The sequence below is a fragment of the Indicator indicator genome, chromosome 1 (genome assembly GCF_027791375.1).
Source record: "Indicator indicator isolate 239-I01 chromosome 1, UM_Iind_1.1, whole genome shotgun sequence".
Taxonomy (NCBI): Eukaryota; Metazoa; Chordata; class Aves; order Piciformes; family Indicatoridae; genus Indicator; species Indicator indicator.
The window spans coordinates 12,408,773-12,434,178 of NC_072010.1; the positions used below are offsets into that span (position 1 = coordinate 12,408,773).

At 42.4% G+C, this 25,406-nt stretch overlaps 1 protein-coding gene across 1 annotated transcript in view; it reads right to left on the reverse strand.

Moving 5' to 3' along the window:
* The window catches only part of MTMR2 (myotubularin related protein 2), a 70,195-nt gene extending 45,033 nt beyond the window's left edge, over positions 1–25,162 (reverse strand). The window contains exons 1-2 of the mRNA XM_054385642.1: positions 25,080–25,162; positions 4,001–4,106 (exon numbers count right to left, since the gene is read on the reverse strand). Coding sequence (XP_054241617.1) covers positions 4,001–4,106; positions 25,080–25,162 — 189 coding nt within the window. The remainder of the gene's footprint in view (positions 1–4,000; positions 4,107–25,079) is intronic.
* Between the last annotated feature and the right edge of the window lie 244 nt (positions 25,163–25,406).

A 25,406-nucleotide genomic window follows, 5' to 3' on the forward strand; every position in this document is an offset into this window, starting at 1 on the left:
CAGAGCAGGAATCTTACTCTAGGCTAACAATCACCAAGTTTCCAGATCTTTAAGATATATTTACAGACCTCAATCACATTGGCAATGTTGGTGATTTAATACCTCATCCCAAATTACAAAGTATCTATGAATTTCCAGCTTCCAGCTACTTGGGTTCTGTTCTTGTGTGATCTATAACTTATGTTAAAACACATGGCAGCGTCTTTGCTAAAAATTGCCTCCAAAACTGCATTCCCTAAATCAATTTTAAACAGCTTCAGATCTGAGACCAGAACAGGGGTGGAAGGGAGAACTTAACGTGCTTTGTTGCTTTTCTGTTGGGGTTTGGGGGTGTTCTTGGGGTTTTTTTTTCCTTTTTTTTTTCCTTATGAAGTTAAATAAAGCAGCCAAAAGTTATTTAATTTATGAAATTAAAATTGTATAAATTGTAGTGGAGAGGCAATTTAATCTTAGTTCTAGATACTGAAATGCTCAATATACATTAAAAAACCCCAACAACCTAACAAAACCCCAAATCCTTCACCTTCATAAAAGTTATTATTAAATACTTTGTGGAGAAAGATTTAGGAAAAATACTGCACATGCATTCAGTAGGAATCCCCAGTGGTTGTCTCGTTTACCTCATTACACCCATATGTGCACACACAGGGAGTGTTAATTGCACTCCAGAAGAAAACTGCAGGCACAGACTGCAAGAAATTATGTGGGTCCTTCCCCTGGTTCCCTCCTCCTGATAGACGCCTACTATTCTTCTAAAAATTCCCCCCAGAAAAAGAGAGTGCTAATTGTAGCTATAACAAAGTGGTTTTTTCCATCTCACAGAAATTTAATTCCTAAATTTGACTAAATCCACACGCAGAGGCAGAGATCAAGCAGAGGTAGGAGAGATGATGGATCCATGTAGCAATTCATTCCAACAGGGAAAAACTAAATACATATCAAGAGCATAATCCCATAATTGGCAGATCCACTTCAAAATCTTGGAAAACTTATTTTCAGCTTCTTAAAGCTAACTGATTCAACACCTTCCTGTGAGAACACCAAGTAGCACTTGTCTCCCATACCACAGAGTTAACACAAAATGCATTAGTTCCCACTTCAGGGCTTATTCTCTTACAGTTTTCCAGGATCAACGTAGGACTTCTTTTTGTCCTCAGAAGTAATAAAGGTACTTAGCTTACACCCCAGTACCTGTTAAGACTTGGGAGCTTGTCCTGTCTTGTGCCATTCAAAGCTGCACAAGATGCTCTGGCATGTAAGGGAAAAGCTAGAACAGAAAACATACTTATGCTACTGTATCAGTTGATAATATGACCTCATCTGCAGTATCAAAGGCAAGGCCACGTCTCAGAAGGATAAAAGGAAATCATAAGAACAATCAGGACCTTGAAAAATCGTTTACAGAACTGACTTTAAAAAACCCTGCAGAATTGTCACATGACAGAGATGTTAATTTAGAGAAAACCGGACAGTGAACGATAAGCCCAGAGAGAGGACATATGTTCTCCTTGACTCAAGGCCTGAAAGAAATCAGTGCTAGCTCATCAGCACTCAATAGATCTTCCATCTAGCAGCTAGCGCTAGGCTCCAAGAGCAAGCCTGGGGAGCAAATGGTAATGCATTAGCACTGACAGTGACTGACTGATTAGAGGACAGGTTGTGGGACTGTAGTTCCACTGGCAATACCAACACATGAGGCTGTCCACGGGTAGAGGACAGATCTTTATTCACCCTTCCAGGCTTGTTTTACAGCATGTTCACTCTCAGGAACGAAGAGGAAATGGTTAATGCATTAATTCCTCCAGGACAGATAAAGTCAGCTTTTACTAGGGGAAACTGCCCCTTTCTCTAATACAAGCAGGACCACAGGAATACATTTTCTCTAGGTCTTCTTGCTACTGACAAACAGTCAGTCAAGTGTAAAGGTAAGAACTAACTTAGGCCTACACAGGTGGATTGCAGCCACTCACATCACCTCTGCAGGAGTGAGCTTCAGGTAACGCATGGCAGGCTTATGGTGAATTCAGGCCCCAGAGAGCTGATGAGGGTTAACAGCAGGAAACATTTTGCCAACAGAGACATGCTGACACTTGGCCTGCAGTGCTTCATGGTACATCAGTAATTCTCTGCTTTACCATCTCTCTCTTAAACACTATTCTAAATAAAAGGGAAGCAGCATTCTTTCCAACCATGGCAGAACATTAGTTTGCTTAGAAATAAAAGAAACAAAAGGGAAAAAAACCAGAGTAAAATAAGAAGAGGACAGGCTGTGAAGACATCATTCTGCAAATTACATGAACCTAGGCAGAGCAAGCTAGTATGGGCTCCTAATGGCCTCCAGTAAACAACAGATATGCATCTTCTGCCTAAATCTATCACACAGCTAAGTGAACATTCCTCTGCAGACAACGTTTTGAATTGCTAGTAGGTACAGAGGCCCAGTTGGATGGACAACCAGACAAGCCCAGAAAAGCTGGAATCCCTGCCCAGACAGCTTACAGTTCACACAGATAAAGTGACAAAGGGTGGGAAGAGTCACAAGAGGCAATCAGAGTTACAAGGAAAACATGCTGAGCAAACTTCAACACCAGGAAGGAAAGACAGTCTCAATTCTAGAAAAGAAACGTTGCTGCATCTCTACTTTCAAAGGTAATTTCCAAGTGTCACAAAAACTGTGAAGAGACAGTTGCATTGTACATCAAAACTGGAAGAAGAAACACACTTAAGTAAACATCCATTTAAAAAATGAAGTCTGTGTAACTATTTAATATATTTTTACAGTTACAGCCACAGCAGTATTTGCAATCTTACGTACATTTACATATGTATCAATGAATCAATTAGCCTCAGCCTAAAAACTATAGTGGAGTAACTGAACACACCACTTTCACAGGGGAAGAACTTCAGACACATTACAAACTTCTCTACCCAGGCACATTCTGAAGACTACTTGTTGTGTCCATAGGTAAAAGGTGTAAAATATTATTAGATTAGCCATAAACTACTGATTAGTTTTTAAATGTTACACTAATACTGGGTAATAAGCTGCCTTTAGAAAGAAGCATTCACATTCTTGCCACTATGAACAAGTGGACTTTCTGTTATTAATTATGGACTATTAAATATGGGACACAAGAGTTATGATGGTTGTGAAAGGAATGTGCTTTGAATTTAGAGAGTTATGCAATTTTACTGTGTTTAGATTTTTACAAAGATGCTCAACCACAGCTGAGAAGCGCTAAAAATCATTACTATAATCACAGAATCACAGAATGTTAGGGGTTGGAAGGGACCTTGAAAAATCATCTAGTCCAACTCTGCTCCACAATGTACTAACAGCAACAGTTTTATACTCAGGGACATTTTTTTAAAGCAAAAGTGTATCAGCAACTCCCTTGATTTCATAAGAGGAACACACAGATAGCTTTCAAACCTCCTGTGACACTGAATCAGAACTCTAAATTTACAATTAACTAATCCAATAGCTTAAAAGATCCTTGTTTGGACCTTTTTATGTCAGAGCAATTTATGGTGACAGAAGATTATTTTTATCAGCTTGGAGACAGCAATCTCTCTCTGAAAGAAGATACTTCCAAGGACTCAGTGTTTACAAACCAGCAGGAGCTCTCAGCAGAGAATATCTCCTGTATACACACACAACAGGGGAAAAAAGATATACAACTGGCAGGTTGAGGATTTCACTTAAAGCACTTACAAGAAAATGGACATCCTTTGAAAAGTCATCTCCATGTGTGGGTTGCAGAGTTAGCTTTTTGAAGATTAAACAACTTTATAAAAAAGGAAATAATACGGTACAGATTAAACATCCATTTTACCTGTTTGACTTTCAGTCCTTTCATGCTCTGGCTACACAAAATTTGGCATTAACCTGAAAGCTGACATCATTTTACCATATCCAAACTCACGGGAGCAAGAAATGTTCTCTGAGGGATGTGACAATATATATATGTATTTCTTTTTTAAGACAAAACACACATACCCTTAAATCTGGAGAGAAGTTGTCTGCTGAGGTGGAGACCGAGTCAGATGATATAGCAGACACAGATTTGGTGTGAGTAGAATGGTCCGATTGAGAAGTGGAAGCACTAAAATGAGAAACACCAGAGTCTGTTAAAGCCATGCTGAAAAGCCAGCAAGTACAGCCCCTCTCCTGATACAGTCCTATTAGACATTGTTCACTCTTGCCACCCTTGCCATTCTCAGCTTTTCAGCCCTCAGCAGTGGCTTAAAACAAGCTGGTTTACTCGACGTTGCCATGGATTACCAAAGCACATGCAATTCATTACCAAATCTCAGCTCACACCGAGCCAGCATTATCATGATCACACACTTGGTTAAATCCTAAATCACAAAAACTAAGGGCCTCCATTTCAGGCTTTCAGATGGGAGATATTAGCGTGCTGCAAGGGGATGAAAACAGACAGAGTCCTGAATGCACGCCAGCACAGCTCCAACCACAGCTTTACAATGGTGGAAGAAACTCAGAACTTTCCATCACACATAACCTTCCTCCGTCAGGTATAAGTACAACCCTTGGGAGAATTGAAAAGACTCTCTCAGCATACCTCTCTGGTGATATAAAGTGCAATTTGCTAAACAGCAAAGCAAAACAGTTCTTTTACTTTTCAATATAGTTTTTCTAGTACAGCTGTAAGCAATTAAAATAAGCTTATTTTGTAGTATTTTTATGCTGCAACCTCTCCTACAACCATAATTGCTTAAAATTAGCATTTGCTAATAATGCTCTTAAACCCTAGATGACTGTAAAGGAAGTTCTTCCCTGGTACAACGTCACTCCCTGAAGCCATAGTACAGCAGTGAACGCTATCTGTGGCAATTAATTCCCACACTCTTACTAACCCCAGAAAGGTTTTACGTGGGATCAGCTATCAGTCTTGCAAGTCTAGCATTGGCCAAAGCAGAACACCAGCAGGAGTATTACCGTTACTACTTGTATTAATTAGACATGACAATGTAGAAACTGCTGTATCTGAGCTTCCAAAGGGCCTGGAGATCTGTTAATTGTCTGAAAATTGTATTGCTGCTGGTAAACAGCCACTGAAAGGCCAAAATGTTCCATTTGTATTTCTATTCTTCAGAGTTTGGCAAAGTATTGCACAGGCAGTGTTAAAAACATGAAGGGCTGCAACAAAATTGAGCTCTTGCTGGGAATTAGTCCTTTCTCTCCAAGGAGTACTGGTGACTATGTAATAGAAACAGAAATGGAACTTTTGGGAACAGGAAAAAGATATTTAAAATAAAAGATATTGGTGTGCCAATTGAATAGCATTTCCACTGAAATAGCAATTCCACTGAATGCATTTGTTGCACACAGTTCAACAGCTAATCACTTAGCTTCTCGCTTGCTCAACTCCTACAGCATTGCCAGGTAGACCCATGAGATTTTGGAAAGACAGTGACACTTGTGCACACAATGCTGCTAACACTGCAGCACCCCCAGCATCTCCATCCCAGGCAGAAAATAATCTTACACTAAAATAAAAAGAACTGAATCTGTAAAGCCTCCTGTTCATAGAGATGACAGACGGCATCACACATACACTGAATTTGTGTATAGTTTCACCTTGCAATGAAATTGATACAAACTGTATGCTGCTGCTGAGTGGGCTGCTCACATTCCCTTCTCTTCCTCCTCTCAGCCTGGGCTGCACTCTGCTGCCATCTCCATAGTGCTGGATGAGCATCGTGGGATGCATGGTTCAATTTGCTGATCTGCTGGGGCAGTAAACTATTAATAAACATGAAGAGAGCCTTCTGTTGGGTAACAGGGATGATTGGATTCATTACATGGCTGTATAATCATCAGATGCAGCATAGGGAGAGGGAGGGAATTTGTATCTGGAGATGATAGGGAAGCCTAAAAGCACTTCTGCACGCAGCAGCCTGCAGGCACACTAAATTAGGCTTAACACTAAAGCACATTTTTACATTACTTTACTTAAATGAGCTAAGACCCCTGGATGTGTTTCCTTGAAACTCCTTTCAGCCTGGTTTTTGCACAGTCAGCCCTTGCCTTCCAAGCTTTCACCCTCACGTTTGCAACTGTTGATTTAATTTGATTTTTTTTTAAGGGAGGAGTTGGGGAAGGAAAAAACACATTAAGCCACAATTTAATTGTTCCACAAAGCAGCCCAGTTTACTGTATAACCAGCCATAAAAAGATGGTACTTAAAGTTATCAACAACGAGCAAGCAGATACTACAGAAGCCTTTACTGCTGGGTGATAACTCGCACTCCTGTCCCTCCAGTGTTGTCACTTTCTCCCAACACTGACTCCAGCCGGGGGAGCCAGAGACTCAGAGTAAGCCTCCAGAAGCCATGCCTTCTAGCTCCCTCCCTTGGAAGAGCTCAGAAGTTTGTGTATTTAAATCCATTTTACAAGGCTACAACTCTGCTGAGGAGTAAACAACTAAGTAAGGGACACATGAGCAGCTAACCTGGTCTACATGCACCACAATACCATCCCTAAATCACTGAGCACAGTAATCTATTAGCACCAGAGTCCACATCAAGAATTTCACATCCTTTAGTCACAGAAAGGGAAGCTGGAAAGGCTGGAAATTTTAATGGAGCATGCTAGTCTTTCTGCCCCCAAGCTACAACAAACTACGCCCAAAGAACTTTGAAGATCCATTTGTCTAACCTGTTTTTAACAGCTCCCAGAGAGGAAGAGTGCTAACAAAATGATCAAAATTTCACCAGTTTTTCTACTTACGCTTCCCTGCCCTGATACATTCCAGCATCTACCTAATACACAAGCAGAAATTATCTAATTAATCACTGTAGACCAAAGGATTTTTTAAATGAAATTAATTAATTTCACTTCAGCAGACTAAGGGACAAACTACTTACACAGGAAAAAAAAGAGAATTATACCCATAGTATGTCTAAGCTGTGAAAGTGTTGTGTTTGTTGATATTTGGCTTCAAATAGGTTCTAATTAAGGAAAATATTTGCATTTTAGAAGTGAATTTCCAAAAGCTCCCTGCATCAATGTCGCTCTGCTCTACAGAAGCCACTGGTGAAGCCTCCCTCCAGCAACAGCACCAGGAGGGGAAGCGACACCTGCACACGCAGCAAACAAAGCTGCTTGGATTACGCAGCTCTGCGCAGCATGCACAGGTTGTGTGTGCTCAGCTCACTGCCTTAGCTCTCTTCATCCATCATGAACAGGGAGCTGAGATGGAATGGAGAGGCAGACAACTGAAGTGCCACTGCCTCGCAACTCCCTTCTCTTATCGTTGCCAGGCAGTTGCACAGCTCCAGCTCCGCTGCTTAGCAAACTAATTAACCTAATGTCCCTGCACGCACATGAGAAGTTTATTAGCTTCAGTAGTTTAGTCATCTTGAGCTTTCCTCTGCTGCCAATTCAAAGGGAAAGATCCTCAAACCACTATGATTTCATATGCCTTTGGATGGGAGAGAGCAGGAGAGCATCCTAGGGTCAACATGCAAACTCAGTGGGGAGATTGGAGCTCCTTCCACTCTTTGCCAGCAGCCCTTCTGCATCATCTTGGGCTTCTGTCACAGTTTATGCACATTATCCCAGTTTTTGACAATGTAGTTAAAGCTGCCTCATACAATACTTTAGGCAGCATGATGGGCTAACTTCTGCTATCAGTCTAAAGTCCTGAGGACATAGTCCCACAGCTGTTTCAGTAAGACAACACAGAGCAAACCTGAGGATGGCAGGGTCGAAATACTGAGACCTAACTGCTGTGTATAGGGACACCTGACAAACACTTGAGAACACAAGTAGGTTTGGCCAGATTTCAGCAAGGGTTAAAAAAAATTACTGGAACCATGTCAGCCACTGCTAGCTGAAGGTCTGATTCAATACAGCTTAATAAACATGCAATATAATGATACTATCTCTGAAGCTCATTAAAGGTTCTACGAAACAACATACACTCAAAGTTCACAAAATACTTTGAGCTCTTCCAACAAGAAAGAAAGTGAGTGCATATATTCCTGTGAGGAACCTGTGAAGACCAAGGACCTCCTGGAGCATTTCTCTTCCCATGCTTCAAGCTCAGGCAGCTTTACACTGTCCTTGCTGATGGATGTCAGTGCTAAGTACTAAAACAGGCCCCTACAACAGCTCAAAAGCACCTTCAAAGAAAGCACAGTATTCCTGTGACTGTCATCCTCATTTCTGCTCTGCTTCCTCTCTTCCCATTCAGAAGCAGGAAACAGGTTTAGGATGCAATTAACACTGATCTATGCCTTTCATCTTAGTGATTACTTTTATTATTTAAATGTGTTTCTTCTGGCCAGATTTTGAATGATAAACGAGTCCAAATGAGGGCTGTTGGCACAATGGTCTTGTACAGTATTAACCCCTTGGCTATATGGAATACATATATGCAACTAATAAGAGAATTACAATGAAAACCAAGCACAATGACTCAACTCCTGATAAAGCGTTCATTGTTATTATTAGGACTATTCCACAACATGCCAGATGGTTTTTCAAACATAATTCAGACTCAGACAGATGCCCTCCAGTGATTCTTGTTCAGGCAACTGAAAGGTATTACTGCAGAATTGAAGGTATGCCAGTGCACTTAGCTTAAACTGTCAACAAAGATGTAAAGAAGCTGCAACAGAAGTGTCTGAGACATGCAAACCTATCCTGTTAAAATATGATGGTGTGGGGGAAAGCAGTGATAAAAATCTTCAGCTACTCCAAAAAGTGCAATTAAATGGCATCTGCCAAAGCCATCTGAGACAATCTCTACCTTTGGACTCCTGCAATACAAAAAACACATTGTATGAGAAAGCCAAGGAAAAGAAATAAACACTCATAGCTGCCATTTGTTTTGCCAACTGTTACAGTAAGAATCTGAAGTTACTGCTTTTCTAGAGCAGATAAGCAACAGCTTTCCCAGGAAGGAGAAAGCACAGATACAGCTCCTAAAGGGGGTGGTTTGACCTCATGAGGGTCCAAGCATAATACAGTGAACTCAGGTCAGGTAGAGATAAGCCCAGAGATGCAAAAAAAGTGCCCAAATCAAATTGTGAAACCCCACAGCTTTAACCTGATACAAACAAATGCACCATTTATGCAGGACTCTGTTCTCTGTATCCTTAACTCTACCATAAAAAAAAAATAATACAATCTCAAAAAAACATCAAAAAAAGGACACATCAAAAAAAGGATATTTTCCCTCCCTTTCCGCACCCTCCACAGGAAGGAAAATTCCTAGGAGATCTCTATGAAAGGGTTTCTGTGAACTTCAATCTAAAGACAACCACACTATCCAACCTCTCCTCTTACACCATGTGATCCAAGAATAAAGCCATGACAACCAATTTTATGTATCACATAAAACTTCACAACTTCTGGCAAAACATGACACAAAGATCATGACATTACTTTAATGGATGGTCTGGCTAAATCATCCCAGCTTGTAATTGCTGAGAAGGGTCATTTCCAAGCAAGCATCTTAAAGGTGGGCCTCTTTCAGTTCAGCAAGAACATAGAAAGTGTACATACATAGGCCTTCCTAAAGATGAGAAACAATCCTGTGCAGAGTGCGACTGGCAACAATGAGGGTGGTGAGACAATAGAACAGGGTGCCTCATTCCTGGAATTGTTCAAGGACAGGTTGAATGGGGTTTTGAGCAACGTGATCTAGCAAAAGATGTCCCTGACCATGGCAGAGGAGCTACGCTACATGATCTTTCAACCCAAACCATTCTATGGGCAGCAACTCCCTGAGAAACTACGGTTCATTTCTGAAGACACGTGTTCACACTTTGAAAACTGAGACAGAGGCCTCTGTCTCGCTCAAAATAATAATAATAAAGAAAAGACAACCGAAGAGGGAAGAAAAAAACCAAGAAAATCCATGACTGGGAACCCATGTCCGAGTTTAACACCCAGAACTCTGCAAAAAAATGATGGGACAGGAAGAAAACACGTCTGGAAAACAGGCCTCAATTTTTCTTTTGTACCAACAACTTAAAATGCTATCCTGGCTCACTCTTACAAATAACACAACCTAAATACAGTCAGTGATGATAAAGTCAACTCTCTAGCACCTTCTTTATGGATATTCCTTTCCTGCCAGTACAACAAGTAGCTGCTGCATTGCTTGCAGAGGTGTGCCAATGACTCAGACAGTAATTGGCATGGGCTGCTCGCACCATTTCTCCTGTATCAGACTGGAATGTTTTGTTTCAGTAAGCACTGAACTGACATGGAAAACAGGTGATAAAACCCACTGCTGGGCAATACTCAGCCACAGATGTCATAAATGAAAAAAACAGTGCAGAGGGCAAATTTCCAACTCCTCTCTGTTTTTTCTTTGTTAGTAGTTGTTTGGGTTTTTTAAAAAAGTTTCTTGTTATGTACATGCCTAAAATTAGTCAAGGTGAAAACCACAATTTAATGACAACTAGTGGAAAATACAATTTCATTTGGAAGCCTCAGACGCCAAAAGAACAGGATCCACTTGGTTCAGACTTCCAGCAGAGCCATCAACAGGAGCACCTGCAGCAGTTGGGCACTTCTTAAGCACTCCCCACTCACTTTCCAAATTCAAGCTGACAACTCTCCCTCCTCAATATTTTCAACATTCCAGTTTCTTTCAGAGAAGGAAAAGCAAATACTGAAAAACCTTCTGGGCCACATCAGAGCAAAGGGAGACAAACCAGTGTTTGTTCCCCATGAATATGAACTTTGTCCTAGCTAGTACTGGTTGAACTGGCCTGGGAAATCCAGCTGTTGCCCACATCAGGCTCTCCCATTTACAGCAGCTCTCTGTGGATCTGTGCTAAGGATAAGTGGTCCCCATAATCCGTATCTGTATACATATACTTCTAAGGGTACTCAGAAGTCCTTGTACATCTCTCTTCAGGTAAGCACTTGAAAGCATGGCTGGTATCTGACTGAACCAGGGTCCTGTAGCAGGAGCTGGGCACTCTGTGCTGACTTCCACTCCACCACGGGACTTTAACAGGCTCTGCTGCCGTAAATTAAGTTTTAGAAGCTTAACACCATCTCTCCCAAGGCACGAATCCCATGGTGCTTGCCACTGAGCATGCCCATAACAACAGGCAACCTCTCTCTCAAACAGCTTACATTGACAGACAAAGGAGTAGTATCTCCAGCAAGAAGTGACTCAATCTTAATTCTTCAGAGTGAAATAGAAAATCAAAAAACGCTTATTCTACTTTAAACAACATGTACCAAAGGAAACTACCTATAACATACATGAGATGCACCCTTACCCCCTCCAAACACTCAGTATCCTCTTTTTATCCACACACACTACAGACAATTACTACATTTCAGAAGTAAGCCAACTCACAATTTTTCTAAACATTTGAAGAGCCCACTTTAACCTCTGCTTGACCTGTAACAATCTCAGAGGGGAAAGGGAAAAAAAAAAAAAAATCACAAAACCAACAATAAACCCAACCATAAACAAATATGCTTTTGAGGGAAAGAAAAGCACAAACTACCAGGCTTCCTCTGGCATTCAGAGGCAGCAGACAGTTGTACAATATAATCATGTATCCTCTCTATTCAAAAGGGCTGGCAATGTCAGAGCTTAACAACATCTTAAAAAGAAGCCATTTCAGCAAACAAATCATTGTGCATGTGTGCAACAGACCTAAAATAGCCCCCCACACCACTTGCCTGAATGAAAAAGATTCACTTCTGTTGCCAAGCACAGCCGGGTCTCAGTCTGACTTCAATGTTCCAAGGAAGGAAAATGTCATGTTTAAAAAGTTGATCCTTCTAAGTAGCATCCTGAGCTGAATATATAGTACATGTTTTCCCATGAGCCATGAAGAGAATGTCCTATATTTTGACCGTGAACAAGCTTTTCTAGGAATGCAAATTTTGCTCTCAATAGTTACACAATGGACTACAGTGTCACGAGCACCGTTCGTGCTCCATTAGTCATTCTTTTATTATTTTTTTAAACAGAAATTACAAAAGGCCTACAGAGTGTGTAGAGCACTTGCTAAACAATAGGCTGATTGTTTAAAATATTTGCAAGATTCCGAGAATAGAAGGCCAACACCCAAAGACAAACCAATACGCAGCACGTAATTAATAACAGCGAGCAGCACACAGTATCGTGCTTTGATTATGTCAAACAATCCAGAAGGTAAAAAACAGGAAGAGCAGCAACTACCAGAGGCCTGAACTGATATCCTCTGAACAGCACATGGAAGATTAACAACAAAATGGTCTGTATTCACGGAGAGGAACAAAAGGGGAGGTAGGTTTCTAACAAGGTCCCGGCTGGTAAGGGATGATGCTCAGCTACAAGAAAAGAAAACAGAGGAAAAAAATATTTTTCAAGAAGTTATAAGGCTTCTGGAGTGAACTGACATTTTACCTCTGATTCACTAAGTGAATTTCAGGCTGTATCTACAGAGTCCAAAATTAATTACTACCTCCTGAAACAGGCTGCTAGTTCAGTGTTTATGATGGAAATGTTTGACTTGGAAAATCCACCACTAGCACAAGTGCCTTCCCTTGCAGTGTTAGTTCAGGCAGCAAGTGGTGGGCAAGGCAAACAACCCATCTCCTCCAGGTGAGACATGATGGAAAGGCAAGCCAGTCATTCTGCCTCTGCCCTAATGCTTGGGAGAAGCGTGGACTTGGTGCACCCATCTGGGTCTGTGCTCCAAAGCTTTAGAGTTTCCAATCACCAGGACAGACCATCAGCACAAAAAATAAACTAAGACTATAATGACATCAGAAACTGATGTCATTTACCTGGACCTGAGAAAAGCCTTCGACACCATCCTGCACCACATCCTGGTCTCCAAACTGGTGACACATGGGTTTGATGGGTGGACCACAAGATGGATAAAGAACTGGCTTGATGGCTACACCCACAGAGTGGCTGTCAATGGCTCCATGTCCCAGTGGAGGCCAGTGACAAGCAGAGTCCCTCAGGGATCAGTCCTGGGACCAGGCTTGTTCAACATCTTTGTTGGTGACATGGACAGTGGCATTGAGTGCACCCTCAGCAAGTTTGCTGATGACACCAAACTGTGTGGTGCAGCAGACACGCCGGAGGGAAGGGATGCCATCCAGAGGGACCTTGACAGGATGGAGAGGTGGGCACAAGCCAACCTCATGAGGTTCAACAAGACCAAGTGCAGGGTCCTGCATCTGGGTCGAGGCAATCCCAAGCACAAATACAGGCTGGGCAGTGAGTGGCTGGAAAGCAGCCCTGAGGAGAGGGACTTGGGGGTGCTGGTGGATGAGAAGCTCAACATGAGCTGTCAATGTGCAGCTGCAGCCCAGAAAGCCAACCAGATCCTGGGCTGCATCAAGAGAAGTGTGGCCAGCAGGTCAAGGGAGATGATTCTCCTCCTCTACTCAGCTCTGGTGAGATCCCACTGTGTCCAGTTCTGGAGCCCTTATTACAAGAGGGATATGGACATGCTGGAATGTGTCCACAGGAGGGCCAGCAGGATGATCAGAGGGCTGGAGCACCTCTCCTATGAGGACAGGCTGAAAGAGTTGGGGCTGTTCAGTCTGGAGAAGAGAAGGCTCTGAGGTGACCTTATTGTGGCCTTCCAGTATCTGAAGGGGACCTACAAGAAAGCTGGGGAGGGACTTTTTAGGATATCAGGTAGTGACAGGACTAGGGGGAATGGAATAAAGCTGGAAGTGGGGAGATTCAGGCTGGGCATATGGAAGAAGTTCTTCCCCATGAGAGTGGTGAGAGCCTGGAATGGGTTGTCCAGGGAGGTGGTTGAGGCCCCATCCCTGGAGGTGTTTAAGGCCAGGCTGGATGAGGCTCTGGCCAGCCTGATGTAGTGTGAGGTGTCCCTGCCCATGGCAGAGGGGTTGGAACTAGACGATCCTTGTGGTCCCTTCCAACCCTGACTGATTCTATGATTCTAAGGTTAAGAGTGGTTCAAAACACAACCTTGCTTACCATCAACACAAACAAGGTTGCCTGCTGGAACAGTGCTCCCATCCTCTCATCTCTGTGCCCGCCTACACATTACACTATTATTGTGGGTTTTTGACCATTTGAGGTTGTTCAGGAGGAGCTAGAGCCTTTGTTTTCAAATGCGAGATACTGCGGAGTGCAAGACTAAACCAGTAGTGAAGAAAATGCCCCTCTCTGAGAAAACAGTATTTCTAGGTCAAAAAAACATGGCTCAAGGAGAGAGGTTCCATCACCTCAGGCTGCAGATGGCTGAAGAAGTACTGCACAGTGACAAAGGGACATCACTGATGAATGGGACATATGGCAAGTGACAAATCAGAACATGTCCTGACCTGCAGCTTTCTCCCCTAAACCAGCCCAGGTAGCAGCTTTGGCAGACCACAGCCAAGAGGTAGTCCACACAGCATGACTACCTCTAGCACAAAAACAACTTAAGAATCCAAATCTAAGTGTTCCCTGGTGCTAAAAGACCATCCGTGTCTCTCAGCTCTATCTATGGAAGAGAATCATAGAATCAGTCAGGGTTGGAAGGGACACCTCACACTAGATCAGGCTGGCCAGAGCCTCATCCAGCCTGGCCTTAAACACCTCCAGGGATGGGGCCCCAACCACCTCCCTGGAAAAGAGGGTGATTCCAGAGTTCAGGATGTTTTGTGGCATTAAGAGGCCAGGGCAGAAGGGAGGTGCTGCTATCTCCTACATCAGAGCAACTTGGGATTTACTGCTGCACCCCACAGGAGAAAAGGGGCTGGAAACATCTAAAGGTCTCCACAGGTACTTTGAGGACAGACAAAAGTCATGTGGTTCAAAACCACTCTTGCAGTTTATCAATACTTGTATTTACCACATAAACTCCCACCGCCTTCCTTTAAGGTATACTACACCAGAGTGAAACACAAGTAAAAAGTTATTGTGATTTGTATGCAAATTCAGACACGTCCCATGATAACTGCAATAACACAACTGCAGCATCTGAGAGCAAGAAGCAGCAGAAAAGAAACAGAAACCAACACAGGATATCAAATCTGTCTGCCTGTTAACATTGTGTTGGGGGTGGGGGGATTATTTGTTGTTAAATTAAAAAAACTATTAACTTGATTAAGAAGAAAAACAGAAATTATACCTACATTACTAAATACTCACCTTAGGACAGCAAGAACTGGATCAAAAGACAGACAAAACTTCTCTTCTACTATTTCTGTTCTGACAGAGCCTTAGTTTTTAGCCACATACTAAGAACCAGTTATATATAGTTTCACTAAAAATATGTATGCTTCCCACAGTTCATGTGCTGTCTCAATTTTCCTTTACATTCCTACCTATATTTTATTTTAATAAACACCTTAGAATGTAACACATATCAACATTCTGGTTTTCTTTCAAAAACACACCACACAACCCCCTCACCTCAATAAACCAAACACCCACAGAAATTAAAATTACCCAGCAATTTACTCAGCAATGATTTATTCATCATACTTGTTCCACCTTCAGAAAAAACAAAAGGAGGAGGAAAGAATATATAGATACAGCCAATCTGGAGAGTCCTGTATCACTTAGCAAAACTGACATGGTGCACTACATTGATAAGCTTCCACAGACACTATGCAGCTGCATGCTCTGCCAGACTTAGCTCAAAAAAGGACTGGGAACAACTACATTCTGTTGGCAGTCTAGCCACCTGCATGCAGTTGGTCCCTAGCAGAGTGTCAAGGCTAAAGTCAGTCAAGTGTTCAATAATTTGGAAGCTTTATTTTCAGGAACTCACACTAAGACCACACAGATTTTTCAGAAACACTGAGCACCTGTATATTGTCACGATTTCCAGAGAGCTCAGCATCTCAGAAGACTGTGGTCCATCAGTTAAAGACACCCAGGTTCAGCACTCATACCTGGGCCCAGGTGTCCCTACAAACTCAGTCCTGTTTATTGTCTAAATATAAAGCCCATTTTCCAAAGTGCTCAGCAGCCAATGATTTCTATATGGCCCAGATTTGCCAAAGAGCTCTGCACACTCATTCACCCTACTGGTGGTAGGGTACAAAACCAAAGCTCTTTCAAATTCTTCCACCTTACGATGAAATGAGGCACACCACATTTTCAAGCTCACCTGAGTATTTCATATATATCTCACCTCATGCACCTGGAATGAGCACTGACCTTCTAAGATCACACACAGACACTTCAGCCTGCCACCTCTGCTTCCTCAAGCTGAAATCAGTGTGTGAGAAAAACTCAAAGAGGAGTAGGATCAATGAGGTCTCTATGGCAGATATCAAGAGGTGTCTATGCTCTCACTTAGTTGATGGAAGCCCAGGCAATGGATTGTAGACGACAACTCAGCTCTCCTAGAACGGATACTTTCTTTGTTCAGCTGATTTACTTGCTGAGTGTATTGACTCTGCTGAGTGTAGAGAAATTTTAGACACCTACTTCACATGGACATATGGAAATCTGATCCTGCCCTGGTTTCAAGAAGATGAGTGTCTTGTGGCAGGAGTTTATATTTGCCTTTTATTTTCAGTTGAACACAGCCTTTTGCAGTCACCAGAGAAGTACAGGGAAATAAGTAAATGTGAAAAATAAGAGGATATAATATATTCATATAATACATTTTCAAGGCCTTAGGACAGAGGTTTGTTAATTCTTGCTTTCTCTGAACTTTTCTTGGTCTTTCTGCAGCTTTATTGGTTTAGTTGAGAATCTCTGTAATTGGCCAGGTGTCTGTACCTGCTTTATTTTTGTTTGTGTGTGGTACAGCCACAGTTTTGCACAGTTGGCAGTAACAAGCAGTTATTCTATACAGAAGCAGATACTTACCACTGATGTAATGACTTTGCATAGAGAAATACAAGAGCTGGGTATGATAGCAGAGGTCTGGAGAAATGGAGACAGGATGCAGCATAGTAAGCTACAGGCACAGGATGAGAAGAGATAGGGCACAGGCTTGGCACTGGAGACCATGGCTCTAAACAACTCACCAATGGTCAGTTAAAGAAACACAGTCCTGGAGCTGTACAAAACTGGTTTCAGGAATAATACAGAGAATAAAGAAATAGTATCTAAAACCCATAAAAACAACCACATATAGCCAAAATCAGATGTAGTGTGGAATTGCAGACCAGTGAAGGCAAGGTGGGGGTTGGTCTCTTCTCACATGCAACAAGTGACAGAACAAGAGGGAACAGGCTCAAGTTGTGGCAGGGGAGGTTCACATTGGATATTATGAAAAATTTCTTCACAGAAGGGGTTATCAAACATTGGAACAGGCATCCCAAGGAGGTGGTGGAGTTACCAAAGACCCATGGATGTGGTGGTTAGTGGCAGTGGCTTTGCAAGTCATGCCCTTTAGTGGTAGTGGCTTTGCAAGTCATGGCAGTGCAAGCTCTAGGTAAGTTGGACTTGATGATCTCAAAGGTCTCTTCCAACCTCAACAGTTCTATGATTCTATGAAGACAGAGATAGGTAGGAGTCAAGTTGTTTATCAAATACAGTAAAATGATCCCAGGTGGATCCTACAGTAAGGAAAGAAGAAACCATCAATATGAACCTCATACTTCCCTCATCAAAGGACTCCAGATGGTGAGAACTCGCTCTCTAACATCCACCACCACCAGAATAAACCAGCAATCCTGGAGCCCAGAGGAGCAAGGGAAAGGCGAGAGTAAAGCCAGGAAGAAGGGTAGAAACCAAGAACTGCACGTATGATAGTTTTAACTGCATTACTATTCTTTCTTTTTCTGTAATAATTGCCTCTAGACTAATAATGCTTAGACATCCAAAGTTTCAGTAACAACAAATTCTTTACTATAAAGGTGTGCTGCATTTTTAGCAGCCTTTGAACACAATTTTGAGTGCAACGCTTCTTTGTATACGCATGTAGTCTCTTTACATCACAGTAAATAAATCCAGATAAAAATGTTAAAATGTTGTTTTATTCCAAGCAGGTGTTGTCCATCTTCCCAGAACAAAAGGGGAAAAAAAACAAAACTAAACAAAAAAAAAAAAATCATAAACTCATGTGTTTTCTGACTAATCCAGCAGAAATACGATCACATACCTAAACCTGACCCAGAGTGACTTCATAAAGATTCTGGAGCCATGAAGAGAAGACTATAGAAAAGCCAGGCCTCTGAAGTGGAAGCATTTGTACAGAGATTAAAAAAATGAATAGAATATCACCATGAAGGGGTTACAGATTAGAAAACTGCTAACATTGTCCCATCATCAAATATACCAGGGTTTAGAAAGCAATGAAAAAGAATTCATGGAGCAGAAAGGCAACCAAGGAAAAGAGCTACCTTGAAAATCACTGGAAAATTACTGAGTGAGAACATTGTCTGGCAAAAGAAACTACAGATGGTAAGAAAAGGAAAAACAAATACTTGAAAAGATCCACTGATTTTTTTGTCATTGTCTTTCACCAATTCTTTCTTCAATTAGCTCCCAGTTACTGGGGTTATAAAAGATCTAAATGTTTTTTAGTTAAAAGTGAAGATGAGGCTAATTACTTTGATGGTTACTCTTCTGTGTTCACTTGCCTGGGTTACGCCAAACACCTCTACAAACCAAGCACTTCACTACATTCCTGTCACCCTCTTCTCCATGGTGGAATATGCTTCCCATGGACAAATAACAAGACCACTTTTTCCACGTCCTTTTTCACAATGCCACCTTGTACGTAACAACTTATCAGATTGACCTCTGGTAAGTTTCCAATGCACTTCTAATGTATGCTTGCTGGTTTTTTTCCCTCAACTAAACTTTCTGGTAACGTAAGACTTTTGGTGGATGGATCAGGTCTCTTTTTACATTATCTGATACTCTCAGCAATAAAAAAACCTGTAACAGTAAAGTATGTCATCGGGAAAAGATTAATGAAAAAAAAAATGTGGACTATTGATTCTGCTGAGCCATTCAAGAGGTGTTATGACCTTTCCAAATACAGTTCTTGCCTTTGTACATGCTATAAAACAATTAGCAGAGGAAGGGAGACAATAAAACATCAGAAATTGGTAACGTAATACATTCAAGACAGGTATTCACTTATAACTGAAGTCATAGCAGGAGCACAACCATGAAACAGATAGAAATTGTGTAATTTGACATCCAATCATCCTCAGCCTTTAAAAATCAGGTTCTGTAACTGTGTCTCTGTTGTAAATACACTGTAGTTAAGGAACTATGTGCACAACTCAAAACTGTCTAACAGACTGTTAGCCAACACAACATTACCATCTCTCTTCAGAAAAGACAGTGCTTGATGGGACCCAAGAGAGTCGTGTTCTGAGCCTAGCTTTACTCCTCACCAGCTGTCAGATCTTGCCTCATCTATCCACAGCAGTTTTTCATCTCATCCTTAGACTTCCTTACTCTTCGTCCAATCTCTCAGCAAGGAGTCTGAGCACTCGACTGCACATCCAAGAGCTTAGTAAAATTACCCATTGGGCAATAGTAAAAACAGAAGAGTAGTCCTGACTTAGGCATATCTAAATAATTGGTCCCTGGCTCTTCAATGCAGAAATCATTGCTTTCTGTATCTGTATAGCAGCTAGAACCATGGCATCTCAAATTCCTGAGGATTTTAAAGAGCAATATAACATTAATTACAACACAAGAAAAATGTGTCAATTGTATTTTATATTCTCAAATTGAAAATATACTTGGGAAAAAACAACACAATTTTGTTGAATGGCCAAAGCCTGGACAAAGAGATATGCATGTACCTGACAGAGAAAAACTTCCAACGCTGAAGGTTTCACACTCCAAGAGAAGTAAGAATGGTTCCTGCTGAATGCAGGAGCAGAAATGTGCATATCAAAGATTGCCACTAAAAAGAGTTCACGAGTTCCTCAAAGGTAATGTTTTCACAAGTGTACTGCATAAACTAAAAGCTCCTAAGTCTTTTCAACTGAATGTTATTTTCTGCCCCAAATTCTCAGACTCTATGAAAAGATTATCCTCACTTTGCAAACATACATGTAGGCAAAACTGCTCTTATTCTTCACAATTTACAGTACATAAAAAAACGGTCTCAGAATGGACTTCAGTTGCAAGTAAGTGTTATAAATTATCACTCACATATTAAAATTAATGATAATGAGCCCATCTGGAGTTGCTAATTGGTTCTAGGCACAGTGTTAAGTTTCTCATATGCAAAAAAACAGTTCATTATCAACACTCAGCCAGCAATGTGCTTGTCTTGAACAGTAACAACTCTTGAGAAATCCTGCTTCACACATATAAAAAAAAATCAAATGCAAGAAGCACTCTCAAAGCCCATGAGGAAAATGACAGCTACTCACATTTCACTGAACACCAGAACTGGCAAAAAACTTCCCGTTCAAAGTCTAACTTCAATGAGTCATCATGAAACAACTCAATCAGCAAAGCTCATACATCTGGTAGCAATGTGGTGCTAGTGAACTCTCCTCAGCCAACAGCTTATAGACACAACTCCTTCCAGCATCACTCTCACCCGTGGGGAAAGAATTCCTTCAACATAGCCTTAAATCAGACCAGGTATTGACAGAGCCTTATTTGAGGCGAAGGGAAGTTCATATCTCATGGAGCTATTGCTTCAACAGAGCTTGCTGCACTGATTTACACAGAGTTTATGTCTGCAGAGTTATCCCTGCAAACATAAAGACAAGCAGCACGATTACTCTCATATGTGTCAGTGAAAGTGCAACGTACAGGATCCACTGTATCTGCAGACCTCTGTGGATGATAACCACCAGTAGAGAGGTGGTAACAAGCAAGTAGAAAGCGACAACATCAAGCACTGCTACATTTATGCTGGCAGGAAACATCTGCCCACTGCCTTATGTCTTTCTGTCATTTTATACTGAGGCTGAGATACTGCTGACATCTCCAACAGCAGTTTCCTTACAGTACAATCACCTCCACACTTTTGCACAGGCAATAAAAATTTACCTTCAGCAGATCTAACAGAAAGCCTCTTTGATATCTTACTGGACTGTTGTTCAGACTGGACTGTAATATGGTTTTTCAGATAGCATTTCAGAGGAATACAAAGAGATACACATTCAGAAACTATGGCACATAATCATACAGACTGCAAGACCAAAATGCCTCATCAATTTAATTAAAAGTAAACATCTGATGTGTGACATCACCTTTTTCCTAAAATCATGTGTTCTGCTAAAATCATACATGGCTTTATCTGGCATTCCCTTCACAAAAGGAAAGATTGTGGTAGAATTTTGCTGGCTGTTATTTCAAATTCCAAAGGCTAGAGTGTCCATATGCAACAAAACAAAACAAATAAAAAACCAACCAAAAAACTCCAACCAAAAATCCCTCACAAAGCATGAAACCCACCCACAACTCTATCTATAAATTAATTTTTAAGAGTGGTCTTTGAAGAAGTCTAACTAGCATAGATGACACATGCTTCTCACCCAGAATCTCCAGGCCGTTTTACAGCTACAAAAGCAGATATAAAACTGAGCAAGGCTTGCTCTTCTGGACATAATCATGCTGTAGCTCATCAAATGCTAGAATCAGTGGCTTACCTTACTCCTTTTTCTGTCTCACGGGTTGTTCCTGGCCTCACACTACAGACACTTAAGTGCTCCTTGCAAGCTGCTAGTTAAATACCAACACAACTATTTTCAAGAGTAGTTCGCTCATGGTCATCCATCTTTCACAAGAATAGGATGCAAGAGGAAAGTCCATCCTAAATACTGACCTTTGGAAGCAAGAGAGATCTGCAGAAGTCAGTGCTGTGCCACCCAAACTAGCACTGGGTGAGACAACTTAGACTTCAAAAGCAGAACAGCTGTTTCAGCACAACTATGAGGGCAGCTGAGCTAATTAGCTGTGACTTGCTCATTTGAAACTAACTCAGTAGCTCCACACAGAGCTGGGGATTTTTTGCCCTGTACAAACAGCAATACAGATTCACACACTGCATTGAGTTGGAAGGGACCCTGAAAGGTCATCTTGTCCAACCCCTCCTGCAGTGAGCAGGGACACCTCCAACTAGATCCAACTCAATATTATTAGTCTCAAAGACTTTTTCAATTTTTTTTTTTTTGTTGGGACAGAAAGGAAGTAACACTTTTTAGTTTTTTCCTGTATCTTCCTCAGGGAGCAGAGGTACTGCAAGTTACTGTCTACTAAAATACCAAAGTAATTTTCACTGTCAAATGCCATTATTGAGATCTCACATGCCTTATTAGCAGATAAATAAATATATGTACATTAAGGCACTTACTCCCATTAGCAACATTACATGTAAGTAAACTATCAAGCGTGTCTTGTTGAGAAGTTAGATCTCAAGGATCTCTATGAATATGAAACTCAATTAACTTCAGAGCTGGAGTTGAAATAATTCAAAGATCCCCTGCTGTACGTATGTAATTCTAGCACCTTTCCAAGTCTTCTAAATCTTACATGAAACAATCCTGTTAACTACAACTTAGTAAGGCTTCTCATTGCTAGGTAACTGAATCTGGGATGAGTGACCTACTCATTTTTTTTGCTATTGTTCCTTTTACATAAAACAGTTTATAAAAACTGATGACAGCACCCTCACGACTCATTGTGCTCCTCACATCACCCCCGAAGCTCACTTTTTCTGTTAAAGCAAAATCACATCATGAAAATGTGTCACATCTCTATAGTCATAGGTTAACAATTCAAAGTTGATCTAGCTATTAGACCACAATCACAAAGACAAAAATAAGCGTATTTCAATGCATACAAATAGACCCATTAGCTTCAGAGCAATTGTTCTGGTGCATAAAATTAGACTGCAGTGCAGCTTTAACAATTTTTTTTTTAATTTAAAAATTCCTCTCATAAAAATGGATCTACAGTTTAATTCATAGGAAAATTATTTACTTGTGCATAAGTATCACTAGATTCACAGAGGAAGCTTGTAATAAATATTCTGAGGGTCACTAGGCATCTCTCACCACCAGAACACTATTTTAACTTATAATTTTGCCCTAATCTTATCCAAGTTTCAAATCATGTACCGACTCAAGATAAAGGGTTTTTTATTAATAACTGCAGGTGAAAAATTATTTTTAACACCCAGCCAGAGAAAAATCTATTTTGTTACACATTAACAAAAAAAAAGAAAAAGAAAAAAAAGGGTGCTTTTCTTCTATGGGTTCTAGATGTTGGAGCTAGAGACTTGACATTCTGAAAGCTAATGGACAAGTTTTTTTTATATCCCAAGAAATCTATTCAAGTCTGGGTTTTTCAAGGCTTGGAGGACACAGCCTTGTGCACACTCAAAAGAAATAAATTAATCATCTTAATTTCCCAATGGTTCCATCTGTGAAAGGCATGCTGCTGAAAGGCTGAACAGGAGTTTCCTTGTAGCCACTGGCTCTTCTGAATTAAGCTCTCTTTTGCATCCACAGGCCTGTGTCTCTGACAGTGACTGACCTCCAGATGGGTCCAAGTTGCCCAAGCTGATGCAGACGGAGAAAGAAGAGTATATTGGGTAAGCAAGGTAAGGAGGAAATAGGCCTGTAGGCATCTAGAAGGACACAGGTAAACTGCACCAGCATACTGGTAAAGAGAACAGAACAATGTGATGAAGGAGGGTGAAAGGAGGAATCAAGAAGAACTGAAGGAAGGAATCTGACTGCAAAGTGGGCACTGCCTGCCTGGGGAGCATCTTTGCAGGCCTTGGGGGCCCTACTGTGGAAAAATTAAGCATGGGACTAAAGATGCTGGCAGCAAAGAGGCCACCAGCATCCTGAGCTGTAAAAACAGAGGCAGAGCCAAGGATATCCAGGGAAGGATCCCCCTCTACTTGGTAATCATTAGAGTGCTTCTGGAATATTGCATTGAGTTTAGTCCTCCGGTGCAAAAAAGGCATTGATGAGCTGGAGGGAGTTCACAGAAGCAGCACCTGGTATGGCTGAGCACCTGCCTGTGAGGAGTGTCTGGGAGAGCCTGGAGCAGATTGCTTCAGGGGACCAAAAAGCAGCCCCTTATGTGGAAGGTATCCAGGAAATAATAATAGGCTTCCCAGAGAGATTGTGCAGTCTCCATCTTTGTAGGTTTTCAAGACCAGACTGGGTAAACCCCATGAGCAACCTGATCTGATATCAGAGCTGTCCCTGCTGTGAGCAGGTGGCTAGACTAAGGGATGATGAGATCCTTTCAGCTTGAGCTACCCTGTGATCCTACAACCTGAGCATAGCAAGAGCAGTCCAGAATGGGACGGAACAACCTTCAGCCATCAAGTTATCCTGTTCCCAGGCTCTACTACAAAACCCGGAGCCTCCTGTACCTCCACCCCTGTCCATCAGTCAATGTCCTCCCTTGCTACCTTGCCACATTCTTACATCAAACACACAGCCCAAGAGAGAAATGTTTTCAAATCAAAAAACTTACACTTCACCAATAGTCTGCAGAGGGTGGAACAAACGGGAAAGTCTCCTTTCAGTTTCTGTTGCTTAAAGACCATGGAAACTACCCACATGGCATTGAAAGTCCTTCTGACCAGAAATGTTCAAGAAATCTGGTACTGCAAAAGCACAGGATGAGGCCTAGCTTGGGAATAGCAGTGTGCAGGAAGGCAGCTAATGAACCTGGTGCCCTACTCTGTCCTTCCAGCAAAATCTCACCTCTACTGTTGATTTCCTAAATCCACTCACTGCAAGTAGCACAGCTTTGGGTATTTGGAGAGCTTCTATCAAGAGGCTGCTGGGGGCGGCACCTCCTGCTCTGACTAAAACACATGTAAAATAAACCAGCTTGGCCGCAATCGAGCAGTGCTCACGCCGGCTAGCGTGCACCGTTGCCCCGAAGCCACCCCACCAAGGACATCCCACCAGGAAACACCGGTGGGCAAGACCCGGCGGCGGAGAAACGCCAGAGCCTCCTGTCCACGGAAGGATACAATGGAACCAGCTCCATCCCTTCGGTTTCCTTTTCTCTACCCCTCTACCCCTCTTCGCCCTCTTCCTTTCCCCCACGCCCCGCCATGGCTCTTGATTGACATGGGGCCCCTCACGCCGCCCAGCCCCACGGCCGTGCGGCCGCGGCAGCCCAGCCCCGGCTCCCCGCGGGCGGCGGAGGGGGCGATGGCGCGGCGGCCGTTACCTGGAGAGGGAGTCGCCGCTGGGCGGCCGCGCCGCCGCCGCCCGCCCAGCGCCGAGGCTCTCGCAGCTGGAGCTCTCCTCCATGCCGGCCGGTGGGGCGGCCCCGGGGCGGGAAGCAGTCCGTCAGCCAAACGGCGGACGCCCGGTGGAGCGGGAAGCGGCCATGTTGGCCCGGCGTGCCGCGCGGGGAGGGCGGTCTGAGGCGGGGCGGCGGCAGGGGGCTGAGCCCACCGGCTGCAGGCGAGGGAGGCAGTGCTGCCGCGGGTTCCTTTCCCTCAGGCCGTGGTCCCGGTAGGGAGGCAGAGGGCAGGGGCGGCATGCGGCTCCG